The 15,826-nt window shown below is 44.4% G+C and overlaps 1 protein-coding gene across 1 annotated transcript; it reads left to right on the top strand.

Annotated features, from left to right (window-relative positions):
- The first annotated feature begins 378 nt into the window (after positions 1 to 378).
- Positions 379 to 15,459, top strand: INTS15 (integrator complex subunit 15). The gene is made up of 7 exons (XM_050968353.1): positions 379 to 505; positions 1,991 to 2,189; positions 2,968 to 3,189; positions 4,740 to 4,905; positions 5,503 to 6,030; positions 10,375 to 10,414; positions 13,558 to 15,459. The coding sequence occupies exons 2-7, from the start codon at positions 1,998 to 2,000 to the stop codon at positions 13,772 to 13,774; spliced, it is 1,365 nt and encodes a 454-aa protein (XP_050824310.1). The 5' UTR covers positions 379 to 505; positions 1,991 to 1,997; the 3' UTR covers positions 13,775 to 15,459.
- Positions 15,460 to 15,826: the final 367 nt, after the last annotated feature.

Below are 15,826 nucleotides of genomic sequence, written 5' to 3' on the forward strand. Positions count from 1 at the left end.
TATATAAGAAAAAGACCCAAAAATCAGGACTGTCCCTATAAAATCAGGACATCGGGTCATACTAAGTCTCTTACCAGCCCTTTGTGCGTCCCCCACTCACATGGTCCTGGCCCTTCCCAGGCATCAACCCACACACCCCTCTCCCCCAGGGGTACCCGCCCCGCAACTCCCTCTCCCCTAGGCACCAGCCCCACAGCCCCTCCTCCTGCTCCCCTCCCCAGGCAATGGCCCCACACCCTCTCCCCATGCCCACCAGCCCTACCCACCTCCTCCCTCCGGGCACGACCCCGCCCCTCTCGGGCGCCCCGCTCGGCGCGGCCAGCAGGTGGCGCTGTGGGCGGATGTCCGCGCCCCATCCCCCTTTTTGGCCGGGCCGGGCCGCCGTGCCGCCCGTCCGCGTTGCGCCGCCCCGGGCCGCGGAAGGCCCCGCCGCCTCCCCTCGCCTCGGCCCGGCCCCGCCACGGAGGCCGCCCGGATATGCCCGCCTGAGCGGGCCCGGCAGGAGGTGCGGCCGGGAGCGGGAGCGCGCTCAGCGAGGCCCCGGACCGAGCCCCAGAGCCGCGCGCGGCCTCTGGGGCCGGGCCCGGGGCGGCCTCGTGGCTTCCCGGGGGCTGCTAGTGGGGGCGGCACCTGGGGGAAGGGGATTTGGGGGCAGAAGATGGGGGAGGGGCACCTGAGGCCCGGGGTAGAGGATGGAGGAAGGGCACCTGAGGGCCGGAGTGAGGGGGGGATTTGGGGGTAGAGGATGGGGGAGGGTCACCTGAGGGCCAGAGTGAGGGGGGGATTTGGGAGACCTGGATATGGGGGGGAGCACCTATGGGAGGGGGGAACAGCAGGTTTCGTGTCTGTTCTCCTGACATGTGGGGGCATCACACACCCATGACCTGGGCCTGTAACTGTGCCCAGCGAGCGCAGCTCTGCTCTACCTTGCCTTAGCCTCCTCTCCCTGTCTGGAGACACACTGCTGTGCTTGGCACCCCAGTAGAGAACCTGAAGCAGGGCAGGGGTAGCACAGAAACATTACAGGGTTTTTGACGTGATTGGCCCTGGGGCTATGCCAGCACTTTCTGCAGTATCTGAGTTTTCATTTACCAGCAAGGCCCCTAGCCTTTGCAGTTGCCCAGAAAACTTTCCAAATGGGGCCTGTGTGTAACTGCATTTTGATGTCATCTTGAGCCTGCAGACAGGGCTCCTGCTCCTGGGAGGTTTGCAGAGCTGCCCAGACTGAAGCTAATATGACTGGTCAGTTTCACGGTGGTTGTCTAGAACTTTGTAGCAGTGAAACTCAAGAACCAGGTATATTTCACTCCAAAGCAGTTTGGGAAAGTGCTGAGCTGCAGAAGGAGATCTGGAGCCACTGGCTCTGGTCTTCTCCCCCACATGCAGAGGCGTCAGTCAGGCTGCTAGGTGTCTGATCAATTTTTCAAGTGGAACCACTGCTGCAGATAGACATAGGGTGACATTTTTGTGCTGCCCTAGGTTAGTTTTAGAATGAATTTTTTTTTCCTCATCACATTTCCACAAATTGGCAGTATTTGAGTCACATATATATAGATCTATGTGCTGCCTCTGTGCTGTGATCCTGACTTTGTGACAGCAGTACAGCAGCTCATTCTACATCCTTCAGGGGTTGCTCATTGTTTTCTCAAGAGTCCTAAGCATATTCAAGAGCCAGTGCCATTAATCCTTTCAGTATGAGAAACACTTTTGTGTTTCTTGGCTTTGCTTGTTTGCTTAAATAAAAGTAGAGTGAGGTGTGGGCCAAAGAAAACTAAAATCAAAGGTTTTTTGGGAAAGGGTGACAGACGCCTGGTGTCTAAGTCGTGGCTGTTCTGCTCAAGAGTCCCTACGTGCAAATACAAGAGAACTACCACATAAAAAGCAGAAGCCTCTCAGTTCCTTGAGGCAGAAGAACTGAGATAGATGCAATTGTTGTTGTTGATATCTCACCCTATGTTTACTCATCACTTTTTTGTCTCTTTTCTTGCAGGTGCACAATGAATGACATTCGCCATTCCCTGCTCCGCCGGGATGCCCTGAGTGCTGCCAAAGAAGTGCTGTATCACTTGGACATCTACTTCAGCAGTCAGCTCCAAAATGCACCTCTTCCCATTGTGGACAAAGGCCCAATTGAGTTGCTGGAAGAGTTCATATTTCAGGTTCCCAAAGAGCGCAACTCCCAGCCTAAAGTAGGTAACAGGTCCTATGAGCAAAAATACAACTGCATTTGAATTGGCTGATAATGTCTTGATGTTGTCTTGTACTTACAATCTAGGCCCTATTCCTGCAATCAGATCTACACAGCTGGAATCTTGTATCTCTGTAGAGCCCCACTGATTAAACTGGAGCTACATGTAGGTGCAGGGGTCTGCCCATGTAGATCTGGGTGCAGGATCAGGGCCTAGACAGATAATAGGCACTGGAAAAACCAGGGAAAGAAATCACTTTTAGACCTTTTTTTAATTTTTGGTTTAATTTCTTTTGGGAGTTCTCTTGGGTCCCTCTCTAGACTTTATTCTTTGCCTTGACAGCAAGCTCCATGCAGTTACCCTGCAAATAATATGATTAATAAACTTTCTAGCTTGATAAGTAAATGTAATGTTTGTCTCGGAACCAAGCATGTGTACACTGTACCAGAGAGGATGCAAGAACTGAAAGGTGGTAAGGCAGGCTACAGTGTGACAGGCTATGAAATCTGGGCCAGAATTTCTGCTACTATTCAGAAACCCTCAGACTCCACTGCTGCTGTTTGATCTTTCAGCCAAGGAATTTATGTGGTCCCTGAAATTGCTGGTCAGTGTGTGTACCCTGTTCTACAGGCAGTTCATGGAGAAGTATGGCCAGGCTTGCCCATGAGCAGGAGATTGAAGTGTGATGAGGAAGGGAGAAAGAGACATATTCTTATAATGCTTTTCTGGACATGCTACGTTGGGATTTACTCCATTATCTTCTGGTTTTGTGTTTTAGAGGTTGAATTCTCTTCAGGAGCTTCAACTCCTTGAGATCATGTGCAGTTATTTCCAAGAGCAAACCAAGGATTCAGTCCGGCAGATCATTTTCTCAGCCCTTTTCAGCCCTCAAGGAAACAAAGCAGATGACGGCAGGATGATCTTGCTCGGAAAATTGGTTTCTATGGCGGTAGCTGTGTGCAGAGTTCCCGTTCTGGAATGTGCTGCATCGTGGCTGCAGGTAAAGCTGGTACATGGATAGGACAGTCTCTAAGAGCTGACTAGGTGAACATGGTGTGCAGGTGGGTGAACTGAAGAAAAGGGGCTGTCTAGTGGCCGAAACAGCAGGTTTAGTACTGAGAGGTGGGCTCTAGAATTCAGTTCACAGAACTCATATCTGCAGTGCAACCGTCATGGACCCTCCAATTGCAGACTCCCATGCAGCTTAGGAAAGTCGACAGGGCAGTGCAACAAGGGACATTCTCCCTACTGAGGTCTATGCCAGGCAAAACTTCGTAGCTCTCCAAGCTTCTCAAGCTCTCATGCCCCTGCTCCTGTGGATTTCTTAATATCTGCCTTAGGGGAGCCCCACCCTGATGTGCCTCCTGAGGTCCACAGGAGTGAGCTTTCATTCCTGCACCCTTCAGGAGATGTGCAGAATCAGGCTGTTCTGCAGACAGGGGTATGGGAGAGGTGAAGAAGGGCAGCAGAGGGGAATTCTCCCCCCCTCCCCCCCCCGTTCCCTAAGATCTGCAGTGTAATTGTTTCTCTGTATAGGTCTCCTAAAGGCTGCAGGAACAGGAAGGGGTGTAATGTGAGTGGCAGGAGACTTTGAAGGGGTGGCTTATTGTGGTGCACTGCTTCCTTCAGATCTCTTAAGTACATAAAGGTTTCCATGTTAAAAACTTGGTGCTTGAAAGACGTTGCAGGGATGGTGCTGTTCTGGTGCCTTCCTATTTCTCACACGCCTCGCACTCACTCATTTTCCTGAGAACCTTAGGCAGGGGAGTCCTGATCCTGATCCCCTTCAGAAATCCCTGGGAGCGTGGCTTTCTTCCTCTGGGCCAGGGTGGTCTTCAGAATCAGGATGAGTGTCAAGTGAGGGACTGTGGTTAAGAGGACTTGGATAGCAGTGGACAGAGGACATTGCTGTACCCAGTTCATAAAAGTAGAACACTTTCATGCGAAGAGCAAAGGTTAGTGTGGTGATTAAACATCACGCTCTGTATCAGATATGTGTAACTTTGGCCAGCTGTAGAAATTCTTGCAAAGGTTTTTACCATTCAGTTACTGACTTGTACCCTACACCTTAAAAATTTTTTGTGTGGGAATGGTCAGTTTACAGATCGGTCTTTCATACAGTAATGAACGAGAAAACATTTTTAGAAAATAGGGACGTATAATAGTTGAAATAAAAAAAAACTGTCGGTGACATGGACAGATGTGGTGTCTGAAACACCTTTTAAATCGTGTTTGACTAGAATAGATAGTAGATTTCAAGTTAATAGTGTTTCTTTAATATTGTTTTTTGGCACAGAATTATTATTATTATTATAACAGTCTACTGCAGTAAAGCTAAAAAGAGGCTTATAGATGAGTTTGTAATAGGTGACAGTCATGGTAAAAAAATGATTGTCCTGTTCCAAAGTGGTGTTTGTATCCATTTTAATGAAGTTACCCTCCCTTTCATGTAACAGCCTTAGTGAAAAACTCTTCATCTCCCCATGGGCTGGGCTCTGCAAAATGTCTTATGTCTTGGTTTGCGTACTTGTCACTGCAAATCTCTTTCAGCGAACACCTGCAATCTACTCTGTGAGGTTAGCCCGTGCCGTAGTGGATGACTACTGCTGTTTGGTGCCAGGTTCCATTCAGACATTGAAACAAATATTCAGTGCCAGTCCTCGCTTCTGCTGCCAGTTCATAACGTCGGTTACCGTGCTCTACGACCTTTCTTCAGGTAAACTGCAAATAGGCAGCATTCTCTTCTCGAAACACATGCCGCAGTGCCTGCTGGCTGTTATGGCCATGTTTGTGTTTTCAGCTACCTCTTGGCATTTTAATGGCACTCAGCACCATAGTTTTGCTAGACACAATGCTGGGTGCAGCACTTATCCTTTGGTGTGTGTGTAGGAAGCTGAGACGTACAACACAGTGGTGAGTGACCTCAGTCCAGTTTGTAATAGAAAACTGTCGATGTAACGATTGGCCCTGTTGTTGACAGTTTTGAAGAAGGGCAAGGAATGAAGGGGTCTTCTCGAACTAGGTTCAGATGTTGCTACAAAGCCAGTGAAGGGGACTAGAGCTGGTGGTAATTTGGCCCAGACTTCCTGGAGTGAGGGTATGTGACTAGCATTCTGAAGGTTAGAGAGCTGGGATTTAGGAAGACAAAAGAATAATTGCAGTAGTTGTGATAGGAAGAGAGTGATGCATGGATAAAGATTTTAGCAGAGGCTGGGCCCAGACTTACAGATGAAGGAGAGGGGAGGAGAATGAAATTGCTGTCCCTATGCCAGAGAAGGGGACTTGCTGAGTAGTGTCTCATATTTTCTTTCAGATGATCTCATCCCCCCTTCGGACTTGCTCGAGATGGTTGTCTCTTGGATCTTTGAAGACCCCCGTTTGATACTCATAACCTTTTTAAACACTCCTATTGCAGCCAACCTGCCAATAGGATTTTTAGAGCTCACCCCCCTCACTGGACTGATCCGCTGGTGTGTGAAGGCCCCCTTGGCTTACAAAAGAAAAAAGAAGGCCTCTCTCTCAAATGGTCACCTCACCAATAAAATTGCCAAGGACTCAGCCACTGGAGCTGACAAAGACTGCCACCTGCTGTATTCCAAACTGCATCTAAGTGTCCTACAGGTTCTCATGATGCTTCAGGGGCACTTAACAGAGAAAAACCTATATGGCCGACTAAGTCTAGTGCCCTTTGACCACGTGGTTCCACTTGTTGAGGAAATTAACAGACTGTCTGACGAACTCAATCCACTCAATGCTTCCAAAGAGATTGAACTGGCTCTAGACAGATTGGCTCAGGCTCTGCAGGTGGCCATGGCATCAGGAGCATTGCTGTGCACGAGAGGTATGTTGCTGAAAGCAGCTTGTGAAGAGCCTGGCCTGAGATCACTTTTCTCCAGTATGTAGGGGAGGGAGGGATAATACATGAGTAAATGCATTAACAGAAGAAATACTCTACAAGTCTTAGGAAATAAGAGATTACTAGAGCTACAAGCTGGGTGTAGCAAATAGCTCAGGACAGAGAGTAAGAAAGGAAATAAGGACTATGGACTATCAAGAAAGCTTATTGCTTTGGGGATTTGGGAGGCAATATTCTCTTCATACTTGCACCGTTGCTGCCAGGATGGTTTGTAGTTTGTTTTTTGACATGGGAGTATGTTTGTCCTCTTCTGGGCCCATAAACAGAGCCTGAATGGTACAGGTGACATCAAAACACTCCTACACAGTTAGATGTTTGTGGTTACAGATACATGTTTTTAAACCTGTTTCCTAAACTGTTTTAAAACTATCAAATTAAAGAATTACAGTGTAGCCATCCATTGTACATACATTAGAGAAGGATTCAGACTATGATTCTCCTTTGAAAAATGATACAATGAAAATTAGAGTGACAAGGCGAGTGAGGTAATATCGTTTGTTGGTGTGAGAGACAAGCTTTCAAGCTATATAGGGCTTTTCTTTGGGTCTGTGAAAAGGAGTCAGAGTGTCACAGCTAAATATAAGGTGGAACAGATTGTTTAGCATAAGTAGTTAACATATTTCAAGGTGTGCAGTGGTGGTGTAGTAGCCATATTGGTCTCAGGATATTAGAGGACTTACACAGAGATCTTCAGGTCAGAAGAAGAGCTCTGTGTAAATTCGAAAGATTGTCTCTCATATCAACAGACTTTGGTCCAATAAAAGATATTACCTCACCCACCTTGTGTCTCATGTATTTCAAGGGACCATTCAAGGTGAAGTGGCCCATTAGCACCCCTACAGTCATGAGGGGGAGTGGCTGGAATGGGAGAGTTAGGTGGGTTACAGATAGAATTTATGGCTCATTACAACGGTATGTCATTTTATCAGGAGGGGATGGCTGTGCGTGTGCAAATTTTGCCCCAGTAACTCCAGGGTAAACTTGGCCTTTTACATACATTAAAAATGTGTGCTAGTCCTTCCAACACCCTGAAATGTGAAAGTCGATCCAGGTTCTTGTGAGCACCTGAATCCTGAGTTACATTGTACAGCCCATGCCTTCAAAGTATTAACTGAGGCAGAGTTTTGCACTGCAATTAGAAGTTAGTAAACAATCCTGATTCATGAGCCAGAGTAGAATCCAGTTTGCTGTTTGGCCGGTATATTGGTTCTGCAGTTTTAAAAGAAGTCAAATCTTACTGTGCCATATCTGACTCTGGGTACAGGGAGACAGTTTTTCATGACATTTCAGAGTAGGGAAAAACACAGTTTGTGGCTCTGTGTGGGTGGGCCCATATGACAGAAAAGAATTACTGGTTTGCCCCAACACAATCTCTGGCAGGACCACTGTTCTCTAAAGGAGCTTGGGAAGGACACATTTTCAGTTGTTTAAAAGGAAACGGCATCCTGTTTGTTCAACTCAGTGGTTTCTCTGCACTGGATGAGGGCCCATGAACTAGAGCATAGGGTATAAACATGACATGGAAAATAACCTAGGTGGTGGTTTTAGCGGAAACATTTTTGAAGTCTACCTGTCTAGTCTTTTTCATCATGGGAGAAGCAAGATTTGTTTGGGTGGGGCTTTTTTTATGTCCCCTGGCCTATAATTTTTAGTACTTTTTGCACAAGATGGTAAACTTATTTCATTAGCTAAGCATTTGGATCATTATAAATCTGAGGCCTGTTAAAGAATCTTGGTGAATTTATTAAAGGGACACCAACATGAAAATCCAGTCAACTTCTAAAAGCTGTATTAAAAGTGGGGCAGGTGTAATAACTGGAACTAAAGTCACCCTACCAATTTGTGTGGCCCAGAAATGTCTGAAAGACCCACACAAACAAAAAATAAAAATGGCTGGTCAAGTGATTCAATCCAAATGCAAGGTCAGCCAATCATACCATTTTCTCAGAGCAAATTTTATAACAGAACATCCGTTAACATAACACCAGAAATCTAACAAACTTTCCCCCTCTCAGGGCATCTCACCCAGACCCAAAGATTCAGAAAACAGCCTTTGTTCCCTGAGGTGCCTGTGTGAACTTAAATCAACTCCTCTCAGCACCTGTTATAATACTGTGTACAGTCAGTGTCAAGTTCACAAAGCCAACTATAAATCAGATTTTTCTCTAAGATTTTAGTTGTTGTAATCTTCTAGTATAGCGCAGAACAAGCCAAAACATGAGGTTGTGTGTGTTTTGTGTTTTGGTTTTGGTTTTATTTCGTTTTTTAAGCTGTCCCTTTAAACTTCCTTATTTCCTAACTACTTACTTGGCCCATCTTGTGTGGGGATTGCTATACTAGATAGAAGACGAAGGGAATTCAGTATAAATAGCTACTAATCACATTTTGGGGTATTCAGTTTTCTATAAAATTGGGAGGAATTTGTTTACACCAGCATTAAAAGAACCTCACTACTGTATATTCTTTAGAGTAGGATTCTTTTTAAATTGGTTGGAAACTATTTTCCCCAATAGAGCCAGTGTCCCAGATTCCGTTACTGGAGTCTTTTAACACAAATCTGAAAATACCTCTTGGGGAGCGTTTCGCCTCCAAGCCTGCTTGGCAGGGTGCAGCTTTCCTTGGTGTGTAAATGAAGCAATGCACAGAGGAATGGGGCACATAAAGGTACAAACAGTGCCAAGACTGGTGTCCTACTCCCCAGGTAACAATTGGGGAAGAGGAAGGAAGGAGCAGCACACTTTTTTGTCAGTAACAAACTTTGATACAACAATATAAAGTACAGTTATAACAGTGGTGGGCAAACTTTTTGACCCGAGGGCCACATCTGGGTATGGAAATTATATGGCAGGCCATGAATGCTCACAAAATTGGGGGTTTGGATGAGGGAGGTCTCCGGCTCGGGGTGCTGGATCTAGGGTAGGGCTGGGGATGAGGGGTTGGGAGTGCAGGAGGGTGCTCTGGGCTGGGACTGAGGGGTTCAGAGAGGGGGAGGGGGATCAGGACTGGGGCAAGGGTTGAGGGGCAGGCTCTGGGCAGCGCTTACCTCAAGAAGCTCCCAGAAAAAGTGGCATGTCCCCTCTCTGGCTCCTATGCAGAGGTGCAGCCAGGTGGCTCTGTGCACTGCCTTGTCAGCAGGCGCTGCCCCTGCAGTTCCCATTGGCTATAGTTCCCAGCCAATGGGAGCTGTGGGGGCAGCACTTGGGGCGGAGGCAGCGTGCGGAGCCCCCTGACTACCCCTATGTGCAGGAGTTAGAGGGAGGACATGCGCTGCTTCTGGGAGCCGTGCTAAGTGGGGCAAGATCCTGACCCTGCTCCCAGCTGGAGCGCCGGAGCGGGACGAGCCCCACTTCCTGGCGGGAGCTAGAGGGCCGGATTAAAACATCTGGAGGGCTGGATGTAGGCCCAGGCCATAGTTTGCCCACCCCTAAGTTATAATTAAGAAAACCAGTTAGAAAGGGCTGCAAGCGGAGTACTGCTACAACAGTGGGGAAAAAACAGAGGCTGGTACCTTACGAAATGTAAGCGCCACTTTGCATTGGGCAGTGATATTTCTGGTATTGCCTACATCTTGGCTGCCTGTTTCACATGACTTTACTGGAATCCCTTGGAAGTACAACTAGCCAATTTCTAGCCTTTGATACCAGGGGTTTTGAAGATCTGCTCTTCCTTCTTGCCTGAATCGTTCCCAAACATGTTTCTTCTACCTCAGCATGACTTGAAGCAGTCTAATACTTGATAAGGAGGTACTTTGAGTCTACATTCCTTGTCTTGTCTTGCTCAAGATGGAGTATTGCATGATGGGACATGTAGTCTTCAGGCTTCCTATTTTTAACTCTTACTTCTTGTTAAAGATGAGATGACCATAGCAGTCTTTCCTTATATGAATTGGGTGCTGCTCCCCTGGCTCTAGCTGAGTTGCCGTTGTGGCTGCCCTAGTTGGGCAAAGTTCTGTCTGTTTAATCCACTGAGAATTTTGTGCTAGGGTTTGTCTGCCTTGCAACAGATGTGAATTTCTGTCCACTTAACTTAAATATAAGGCAAGTGGGAGAATGCTCAACTGCAGATGGATGATGTGTGAAATGGTTTGTGATGTAAAAGATATAGGGAAATGTTCTCTATACATATCTTATGCATAAAAGGATGAAATTTTGGATCTCTACTAGTTATTTTATGAAATCTGATTAAAACTTTCCAGACTGAAGAGTAGAGGGGAAAAATCTGTTATTTTGCTTTATCCACACTTTGTTTTTCTATCCTCTTGGATTTCAGATGACTTGAGAACAGTGTGCGCTCGGCTACCCCACAACAAGTAAGGGACGTTTCTAAACTTGTATTTATTTTAATGCATATTTCAAAGCATTTCCTACATGTTTGTTTGAAGCAGACCTCTACCCTGAAGAGCTTATAATGTGTTTGTGCTTTTTTGGAAGGTGTGCTTTAGTCAAACACAAGTTTGGGGGATCAATACAGGGGCAACTGGGTGAAATTTCACAGACTTATAGATTCCAAGGCCAGAAGGAACTTTGTGATCATGTTTAACACAGGCCAGAGAGCTACCCCCAAAATAATTCTTAGAGCATATATTTTAGAAAAACATCCAATCTTGATCTAAAAATGGTCAGGGATGAAGAATCTGCCATGACCCCTGGTAAATTGTTCCAATGTTGAATTATCTGCACTGTGAAAAATTTAACATCTTGTTTCCAGACTAAACTTGTCTAGCTTCAGCTTCCAGCCATTGGATTGTGTTATACCTTTCTCTGCTACATTGAAGAGCCCTTTATTAAATATGTTTCCCATGTAGGTACTTATAGATTGTGACAAGTCATCCCTTAACCTTCTCTTTGTTAAGCTAAATAGACAGACTCCAGGAGCTCAAACACTATACGTAAGGCATGTTTTGCCTAATCCTTTAATCATTCTCATGGCTCTCCTCTGAACCCTCTCCAATTTAACATCCTCCTTGCACTTGCGAGCACCAGAACTGGACACAGTATTCCAGCAGCAGCCATTCCAGGGCTAAATACAATGGTAAATTAACCTCTCTACTACTAGAGAGACCCCTCTTTCTGCATCCCAGGATGGCATTAGCTCTTTTGGCCACGGTGTCACAATGGTAGCTCATATTCAGCTGATTATCCATTCCGGCCCCAAATCTCTTTGAATCACTACTTGGCAGGATAGAGTCCCCCATCCTGTAAGTATGGCCTACATTCTTTTGTTTGGAGATGTATGTATTTACATTTAGATATATTAAAACGCATATAGCTTGCTTGTGCCCAGTTTACCAAGCAATGTACGTCGTGCTGAATCACCGACCTATCTATCCTCTTTGTTACTTACCACTCACCAAATTTTTGAGTCATCTGCAAATGATTCCAGGTCATTGACAGAAATGTTAAGTAGTGTAGGACCAAGAGCCCATTCCTGAAGGGGCCCACTGGAAACACACCTGCTCGATGATGATTCCCTGTTTACAGCTACATTTTGAGACCTATCAGTGAGCCAATTTTTCATCTATTTAATATGTGCCATGTTAATTTTATAGTTGTTTTTTTTTTAATCAGAATGTTGTGTGGTATCAAGCCAAATGCCTTAGAGAAGTCTTAAGTATATTAGATCAACACTGTTACTGTTCTCAACCAAATTTATAATCTCTTTCTCTCAAAAATATACCAGATTAGTTTGACGGGATCTATTTTCCGTGAACACATGTTGATTTGTTGTATTAATTACATTACTGTCCTTTCATTCTTTGTTAATTGATTACTGTACCAGCTGCTCCATTATCTTGCCCAGGATACAAGTCCAGCTGTTAGGCTTATAATTACCTGGGTCATCCCATTTACCCTTTTTAAAAATTGGTACAGCATTAGCTTTCTTCCTGTCCTCTGGAACTTCCTCAGTGCTTCGACTTATTTAAATCAACATTAATGGTCCAGCGACTTCGTCAGGATGCTCTTTTAAAACTCTTGGATGCAAGTTAACTGGAGACCTGTTTGTTTAAAAATCTCTAACTTCACTAGCTTCTGTTTAATATCTTCCAGAGACTAGTGGAATGGAATGTTACCACCATATGATGAGATTATATCATCTCTTTTTCCCCAAATACAGAACAGAAATATTTATTGAAGGCTTCTGCCTTTTTCTGCATATTACTGATAATTCTACCATTTTCATCTAGTAATAGACCAATACCATATTACTGATAATTCTACCATTTCCATTTAGTAATAGACTAATACATTTTAAAAAAAACCTCTTTATTCTCCTTAACTCTGCAGGCCACAGATTTCTCCTTGTGTCCCATTGCTTCCCTTGTCATTTTTCTACAGTTCCTAACTTCTGATTTGTATTCATTACTATCAAGCTCCCCTTTTTTCCCTATATTGTATTTATATATTTTATAACTGCCTTCACGTCCCCTCTAAACCAGCATGGCTGCCTTCCTCAGTTGTGGAATTATGGCTTTTGGGGAATCTATTAAGTTCTTAAATGATTCCCAACTATAATTCAAGATAGTTTGACTTGTGGTATACAGGAGGTCATATTAAATGATCTAATTGTTCCTTCTGGCCTTAAAATATGTACAAATCCCCAGGTCAGGCAGACCCCTTTAAAGTCAGTGAGACTTCTCCTTGGTCCACCCACACAGATGAGTTTGCAGGATGAGAGCCTGGATTAAGACAATTAGAGTAACAGGACGGTGAAAGTGAAGTGCAGTTTTAAATATTACCCCTGCCCCATCCCTAATTCCCACCTATTGTACTTTGACTCCATGCTTAACTGTGCTGGTTTTTGTTATAACTGTTACATATTTTCTTTTTAATATTAGTCAAAATATTAAAACCTGAGTGTCTAAAGGTAGGCTTCTATATCTGAAAATCAGGCCATTTCTATTTAGGTTTCTTAGTGTGGATTTAGCCTAACTTTAGGCACCTGCAGTTGAAAATGTTGGCCTTAACATTTGTCTATTTTTTAAAAATGAACCCTTGCCGATTTTGTGTATTCAACCCTAGCTTATATAAACCATTGACAGTCTCACTCCTTTTTATTATCCCTCTGAAACCTGAGCCCTCGTCCTCTCTCCTGCAGCCTGGCTGTAGAGCCTCACAGAGCATTGCCCTTTGGAGAGATGGTAACCAGAGCCCCCTCTTTCTTGACAAGCCAGGTGTTCAACCAGGATTACTGAAAATACTTAACTCTGTTGATTGTCATGTGCATATACCTTGCAGCATACACAATGAGTCTGCAGGATGTCATAAGCATAATTGCCCCCTTCTGTCCCTAAAGCGCTTTCCAGTGTTTGAGCTTATGAATGTTGCTACGCATTGGCAAGGGCTTTTTAGTGACTCTTCTTGTCACGGAGCAGGCCTTCTGTCAAGCTGCTCCTTGTTTGGACAATTTATTATTGAAGTAATACTTACATCTATCTGGGTCTTCTTTTCACAGCCTACTCCAGCTGGTGATTTCAGGTCCAGTGCAACAAGCAACCCATGCTGCTTTGCCACCAGGATTTTATCCTCATATCCACACCCCTCCACTGGGCTATCCTGCACATGCAGCACACCCTGCGTTGCCTGCGCATCCAGCTCATCCAGCACACCCAGCCCATCCTGTGCAGACATTTATACCAGGCATGACTTTCCCATACAGGCCTATTCGCTAAAGAACCTATCTTAAACTGTACGGTGTGCACCCATTTTCCCCTGACTGGGGAAGCCTTACAGAGGAAACCAAACGTTTATGGAACCATATTTTCCTCTTTAATATTGTGTTGTGTGGTGTCTAAAAGATGGAGTTTCTTCAGGAGTAGGGGAGAGGCAGATGCTAGGCTGCTCTAGCCCTGAACATGGACAGTTTCTTATTAATCCATATTTATGGATGAAAGAAACAAAAAACAAGCCCTCTGGAATGTACAGCGTTTTTAATATCAAATAACTCATCTAATGAGCAGTACCACTGTATTTCTTGATCTGGTGTTTCTCACGGGTACACATCTGTCTGACTCAGTAGTGAGACCAGCTACTTTCTTGCACCTTCTCATTTGTGAAGGGCAGAAGGAAAACCATACCCAGACTTGCAAATTAGTCCCTTGACCCTGTTCTTTCTCTTTGTAAATGTTTGTACCCATGCCAATAGAGCGTGTGTACGCTGTATATTTTTGGTACTGCGAATGCTTGCTTCTGAAGCACAAGGTAGGGGAGGGTAGCGCTTTCTCTGAGAGGAAACCACTAAAGAAAAGAGTGAGAAGTGATAGCTTTCGTCACTTTTATCTCTCAAATGGTATTCAGCAAATCCAATTTTTATTAGGCCTCTGCTAGGAAGGAACTTACTTCCTTTGCAATTGCAACATCCTTGGTTTTTTGGTAGGCTTCTGGAATATCCTTTTCACATGTTCAAATCAACAAATTTGTGAAATTTAGAGATCAAATCTGGTATCACTAATGCTGGTTGGCAAAAACAGTTCAATGGCTTACTGCAACAAATTAGTTACTGATGTTTAGAAGTTTAACCTTTTACTGCAATTAATTTGCAGCCACACCAAAAAATACATATCAGTATTGTTCCAGAGAAGGTAGGTTCCCAGTGCCACAGGCTTTTAGTTAGAAATGGTGTACTCTGTGGAGAAGTGTTCTAGTCAGGATAATATGTTTGTCTTCTATATTACTGCAGTGAAATATATAATGTATCCCCGCTCAGAATTGGGTCATTTTCTAGCACAGTGACAATAATGCAATTCTCTAAGCCCCTTTCATTGGCTTTAGGAGGAAGCAAGGGCATCCTTTTCCAAGGAGTCAATCACTTTATTTCTTTATACATATTTCAGATGTCATGCTAATGGACAGAGAGATGTGTGGCAATAATAGCTATCCAATTACACATTCAAATCAAAGGACAAAGAGATGGAAGCTGGGGCTTGGCACTTGTAATTCACTCAATAAATTACAACTGGAGGGAAATCTTGATGTTTGTCTACTTTTCTTTCCCTGGAGAGAGAAAATTAATCACTTGGTAGAAGCTCCAACAAGATGAAAAGGTTCTGAAGCTAAGAACTACTGAGCATAAAGGAGTATGGAAAGTTATTTATCAATACTCATTGTACCATATCTCCTTTGAAAGGTTACCTGAAAGGGGGAAGTGGAGGTGGTGATAACCCTGATGTGTAACACCCATGTTTATTTTATTTTTACCTGTAGTTATTTGATTTTAAATTGTCTGCAGCCTGTTTTCCAAAATTTGTGCTCAAGGATGGGCCTCCATTTTTTTTGTTTAATTAAACTCTTGGATTTCTTTCTTGTTTTGTACCTCTGACCTATTTCAGGCATTCAAATTAAAAACCTTACTTTAAAACTTTCCTATCATCATGGCTTTGAAGGATTATAGTTTCAGATTGGACGGTGTCACCAGACAATTAACCTACCAAATGAATGGGGACTTTTGTTATGGTGGAGGTACCATTAACCTCTACCTCTTGGTGATTTGGGTTTGAGAAAGGGTATCCTGGATATGCATAGCATGCCTGGATTCCATGCTGCTGTCAAATAGTTCTAGAAGGAATTTAAAAACCACTGACCTAGAGTATTTAATGAGGGGCCTGGGGCTCCCTGGGACATGAACAGGTTTCAGGGAGGCCATCAGAATAAACCAGAGAGCAGGCCCGGTGTTAGACGCAGTGGGGCCCAGGGCAGAAAGCTAAAGTCTGAGCCTGGGACTGAAG

The sequence above is a fragment of the Gopherus flavomarginatus genome, chromosome 9 (assembly GCF_025201925.1).
Source record: "Gopherus flavomarginatus isolate rGopFla2 chromosome 9, rGopFla2.mat.asm, whole genome shotgun sequence".
Taxonomy (NCBI): Eukaryota; Metazoa; Chordata; order Testudines; family Testudinidae; genus Gopherus; species Gopherus flavomarginatus.